At 39.6% G+C, this 5785-nt stretch overlaps 1 protein-coding gene across 2 annotated transcripts in view; it reads left to right on the top strand.

The window, feature by feature from the left end:
• DPY19L4 (dpy-19 like 4) overlaps positions 1-5785 on the top strand; it is a 71768-nt gene that overhangs the window by 35248 nt on the left and 30735 nt on the right. For both annotated transcript variants that reach the window (XM_017538120.2, XM_037741876.1), the window contains one exon: positions 5283-5417. In XM_017538120.2, the coding sequence (XP_017393609.1) occupies positions 5283-5417 (135 nt within the window). The remainder of the gene's footprint in view (positions 1-5282; positions 5418-5785) is intronic.

Below are 5785 nucleotides of genomic sequence, written 5' to 3' on the forward strand. Positions count from 1 at the left end.
GCTCACCGCAACCTCCGTCTCCTGGGTTCAGGCAATTCTCCTGCCTCAGCCTCCTGAGTAGCTGGGATTACAGGCACGTGCCACCATGCCCAGCTAATTTTTTGTATTTTTAGTAGAGATGGAGTTTCACCATGTTGACCAGGGGTCTCAATCTCTTGACCTCGTGATCCACCAGCCTCGGCCTCCCAAAGTGCTGGGATTACAGGTGTGAGCCACCGTGCCCGGCCCTATTATTTCATTTTTATAACAAGCATTTCGTTTTTTTGCATAAAATAACATGAACACATTTCAGCTTTGTGATTTTCCTTTATGTTGTATTTGTATACAGATCTTTCTAAATAAGAGTATATTTTCTTTTTCTTTGTTGTTGTTTTAGACAAATTCTCACTCTGTCATCCAGGCTGGAGTGTAACGGCACAGTCGCTGCTCACTGCAACCTCCACCTCTTGGGCTCAAGCAATTCTCCTGCCTCAACCTCCCAAGTAGCTGGGATTACAGGGGCCCTGCACCATGCCAGGCTAATTTTTGTATTTTTAGTAGAGATGGGGTTTCACCATGTTGGCCAGGCTGGTGTCCAACTCCTGACCTCAAATGATCTGCCCACCTTGGCTTCCCAAAGTGCTGGAATTCCACCACACTTGGCCAAGAGTGTATTTTCTATAATAGTCAGGGAGTCTATGATTGAATATTTCCCTGTTTGATTGTACAGCTGTCTCTTAGGGAAGAAAAGTTCTTCAATTGTTAAGTAAAAGAGTTTGGTATAGGCTGGGCACAGTGGCTCACACCTGTAATATTACCCAGTACTTTGGGAAGCTGAGGCGGGCAGATCACCTGAGGTCAGGAGTTTGAGACCAGCGTGGCCAACATGGCGAAACCTGTCTCTACTAAAAATACAAAAATTAGCAGGTGTGGTGGCCACACCACATACTTGGAGGTGATACTCCCAGATACTTGGGAGGCTGAGGTGGGAGGATCGCTTAAACCCAGAGGTGGAGATTGCAGTGAGCCAAGATCATGCCACTACACTCCAGCCTGGGCAACAGAGTAAGACTCCATCTCAAAAAAAAAATGTTTGGTAAGTTTGGTATAGCAAAGTGAACTGCCTAAGCTTCTTTATATTTACCTTTTTGCTTACTTCTTTGAGACATGGACTCACTCTGTCACCCAGGCTGGAGTACAGTGGCATGATGTAGGCTTACTACATTTTTGACCTCCCAGGGTCAAGTGATCCTCCCACTTCAGCCTCCTGAGTAGCTGGGACTATAGTCATGTGCCACCATGCCCAGCTAATTTTTATATTTTTTGTAGAGACAGGGTTTTTGCCATTTTGCCCAGGCTGGTCTGGAACTCCTGGCCTCAAGCAATCTACTCTCCTCAACTTCCCAAAGTTCTGGGATTACAGGCTATATTTACCTTTATCTTAAACTAAACTTTATGTTGCCTTAAAAAAAGTTTAAATATCTTTTAATAAAGTCATTGCTCTTATTTATTTTAAAATAAAATCTTTGTAAACAGTGCTTTTATACTATTTTATTATTTTTCTCAATATTTTTTCATTGCCATGTTATGTTATGCATTTGTTCTTTCTAATTTTTTTATTCTAACTTTTTTAAACTAAAAAAGTAATACATATATATTATATACATAGTTAAAAAAAAAACTCTGTTCATGCAAATGAACATACAGTGAAAAGTATACCTGTTCGCTATTATTACCAAGGACCCAGAACTTTTGAAAGGATCCAAGAATAGCTTATTATTTTATATTAGGTTATGCTTTGTTTCTCTTTTTAAATTTAACCATGATTATTTTTTTTCTACTTTGAAAATACTCCACAGTACCCCTCCCCACTCCCACCCCATTTTGTCTCTTAATATTAAGATAAAGTGGGAAAATTGTATTTATCAATTATATGTTTATAACTAGTCACTCATCAATAGAGTCAAGAGTACACAACAAGAACAAAATACCCATTTGAAAATATTAAAGAGTAAGAAGAGGCCAGGTGCGGTGGCTCACACCTGTAATTCCAGCACTTCAAGAGGCCGGGGCGGGTGGATCTCGAGGTTTAGAGATGGTGACCATCCTGGCCAACATGGTGAAACCCCATCTCTACTAAAAATACAAAAATTAGCTGGGCATGGTGGCACATGCCTATAGTCCCAGCTACTTGGAAGGCTGAGGCAAGAGAGTCACTGGAACCCGGGAGGCAGAGGTTGCAATAAGCCGAGATCATGTCACTGCTCTCCAGCCTGGTGACAGAGTGAGACCCCGTCTCAAAAAAAAAAAAAAGTAATAATATTAAGGATTCTATAAATATATACAGCAGGAAAAGAAAAAAAAGTTAGCTGGGGTATATTCTTAACTCTTTAGCTAACAACTCAACTTTTTAAGAAGCAGAATTGCCTAATCTTTCAGTTATGTTTACTTCCCTTCCTTCCCTCCCCTCTAAGTCTATTCTTTTAGTTTGAATTAGTTTAAGATTCACAATAAGTTGTAAAAATAGTATAGAGAATTCCCATGTACCCCTCACTCAGCTTTCCCCAATAATATCTTGCATAGTCAAGATACCTTGTCAAAGTGAAGAAATTGACATTGATATAATACTGTTTATTCAGGCAGTAACTTTCTTCAGATTTCACCTGGTTTTACATGTACTGCCAAGTTGGGCAGATCACGAAGTCAGGAGTACAAGACCAGCCTGACCAACGTGGTGAAAACCATCTCTAGTAAAAATGCAAAATTTAGCCAGTCATGGTGGTGCACGCCTGTAATCCCAACTACTCAGGAGACTGAGGCAGGAGATTCCCTTGAACCCGGGAGGTGGAGGTTGCAGTGAGCCGAGATCGCACCCCTGCACTCCAGCCTGGGCCACAGAGGGAGACTCCATCTTAAAAAAGAAAAAGAAGAAAGGTTATATAAACGGAATTAAATTATGTAGTATGTAACCTTTTAAGATTAGCTTTTTTCACTTAGCCTAACAATGCCCTTGACATCCATGTGAGTTATTGACATGTGTCAATACTTTGCTCCTTGTCATCATTGAGTAGTATTTTAACAACATGTATTTTTTTTTCCTTTTTCTTTGAGAGGGAGTCTCTTGCTCTGTTGCCCAGGCTGGAGTGCAGTGGCACGATCTCGGCTGACTGCAACCTCCGCCTCCCAGGTTCAAGCAATTCTCCTGCCTCAGCTTCCCTAGCAGCTGGGACTACAGGCACACGTCGCCATGCCGGGCTAATTTTTGTACTTTTAGTAGAGATGGAGTTTTACCATGTTGGCCAGGCTGATCTTGAAGTCCTGGCCTCAAGTGATCCACCTGCCTTGGCCTCCCAGAGTGCTGAGATTATAGGCGTGAGCCACCATGCCTGGCTGACATGTACTTTTTTTTAATCACATATTTTGTATTTTGCTTCCCATTCTTGAGGCTAGATCTCGTGGTCTCTGTTGCATCAGGATATCCAAGTTCAGATCAATCTTGTGTTCAGTTATCTGGAGTCATCCAGAGACATCTGTGGTTGATTACTGAAACCTATTTGATGTATCACTTAAATCCTATGTGTAAAAAAGTTCACTCTACAGGCACAGTGAAAATGAAGCCCTGAGAGGCACTGTGAGCAAGGTAAGGGGCAGATAAGACTGCACAGAACTTTGAAAATGTTCAGGGAAAAGAATAACTTTGCTAATTGTCCAGGTTGTGTTTGACACACAGTTCTATCTTTAAGACATTTTTACTGTGTGTTCTTAGAGTAGTTTGAGAGTAAACCCTTGGAATTAACAATTTGTTTTAGTATATTGTAGCTTTCCCCCAGAATCTCAGAAGTAATCTCCAAATGAATGCCCAGTACTTTAATTAGGGTGGGTCTAGATTTGAACCGTTATTGCTTTCTGGAACTGGTTTCTCTGGGGATGATGGTGTTCAGCCTGGTTATTAGTTCTGGTTGTTCCACATTAGAGGGTTTCCGGAACCCTTGCCCTGCGCATAACTATGGTAACAGGAAGAGCAGAAGCTTGTGTGTTCTGTCAGAGCCCTTCTAAGCTTTGGGGTGGGTGTTATTTGACCAACAGGTGGAAGTTTGCCATCTCTTACATTTGGTTCTCTGGTCTTAATCTTATTCAGGATGCTGGAAAATTATTTTATCTGCTGATGGCTGAGGTATTTCTGACTCTGGAATTTATCCTTGAGTATAGTTAGCTGAGTATGAAAGACTTAGTTTTAAAGAGTACAGTTCTTATCTTAGGTTTCTTGACTGACCTTTATTGTCCTTCTCCTTCACTGTTCTTATCTTAACAAGGTCACTTGACACTACAGCCAGTGGAGGGATCCAGAATTTAAAAGTAGGTCCATGGAAGAAGGAGAGGCTGTTGTTGAATATGTTATGAGATTTGTCACAGACTTGGTAACTGGCTAAGGGATCACATGGGAGATGACATTTGGAAGAATAGAATTGACTTAGCCAGGCAGATATTCAGTAAGGTCAAGGACATCCCTTGTGTTTAGTATTTAGCAGAGGAAAACAGCTGAAAGTTTAATATGGTTGACAGTATAGGCAGTGGGGAATGATAACACTTCTGAGTACAGGAAATGAGAAAAGCAAAGACATGGGCTGTGGAATAGGCTGAGACGTAAACAGACTATTTAAATGAAGTTCTTAGGAAAATAAGTTCTGAACCCTGGTGAGTATCAACATTTAAGTTATTTGTACAGAGAGAAGTTAACATCAATTGTTAACCAAGTATAAAGTCATTAACTTGCTAAATGAAAGGTTAATAAGAGCCTAAAAGTGTCAGAGAGATCACAACTACAGAAAGCAACGACCACCACTAGGACTGAGGGAACAAAGTGAAAAATATGAAATTATTAAAACTGGAAGCACCATGGAAGTGAAATGTTATTTTCACAGCAAAAGGAGTTGCCCTACGATAACAAAAGCTCATCAGCCAAGTCTAGTAAATGCCACCACTTTCTTATAGTTGTTGCTTTACTTCTTTTGGGATAAAAATTACATTAAATTTTCTTTTTCTTCCTCTTTGTTTTCCTGAAATTCTCAATATGATGTTGAGTATTGAAGGACAAATGCTTGATTTCTCTCAGGTGCCTTATATGAAATCTTGTTGTTTTTGTAAGAATTTAATAGTAATTATGAGATTTAAAAACAAAGTTTCAAGAGTTATATAACTTAAAGTTGAACAGTAACAGAACTGCAACTTTGAGGCAACAGTCTCATAGACTTCTATAGTAATAAAGCTATTGATATTTAGTTTCTTTCATTTGTTTTCCCTAGAGATTTTGCTACTTGTTGATGAGTGCTTCAACCTACACATTTATGATGATGTGGGAATATAGCCACTATCTCCTGTTTCTTCAAGCAATATCTCTATTCCTGCTAGATATCTTTTCCCTGGAGCAAAGTGACAAGGTATTATGGCATTTTGAAATGATGATTTTAAATTCACAGTTAAATGTATTTATAGCATTGTATCTTAAAACCTCTCTTTTCTTCATCCATACACTCATATAGTTCAGAACCCCTATGCGTTCCAACATTTAAGCTATTTGGACAAAGAGAAGTTAACATAAATTGTTAACCAAGTGTAAAGTCATTAACTTGCTACATGAAAGGATAATAAGAATCTGAAAGTTTCATAGAGATCACAACTACAGAAAGCAGTTACCATTGCTAGGGAAAAATATGAAACTATTAGAACTTAGGGACCTCACGGAGCTGATACCTAGACTTTTGAACTCAGAAATACTAGCTTTGCTCAAAAGTAAAGCCCGGCCGGG

This window comes from Cebus imitator, unplaced genomic scaffold (genome assembly GCF_001604975.1).
Source record: "Cebus imitator isolate Cc_AM_T3 unplaced genomic scaffold, Cebus_imitator-1.0 Scaffold109, whole genome shotgun sequence".
In the NCBI taxonomy this organism is placed as follows: domain Eukaryota; kingdom Metazoa; phylum Chordata; class Mammalia; order Primates; family Cebidae; genus Cebus; species Cebus imitator.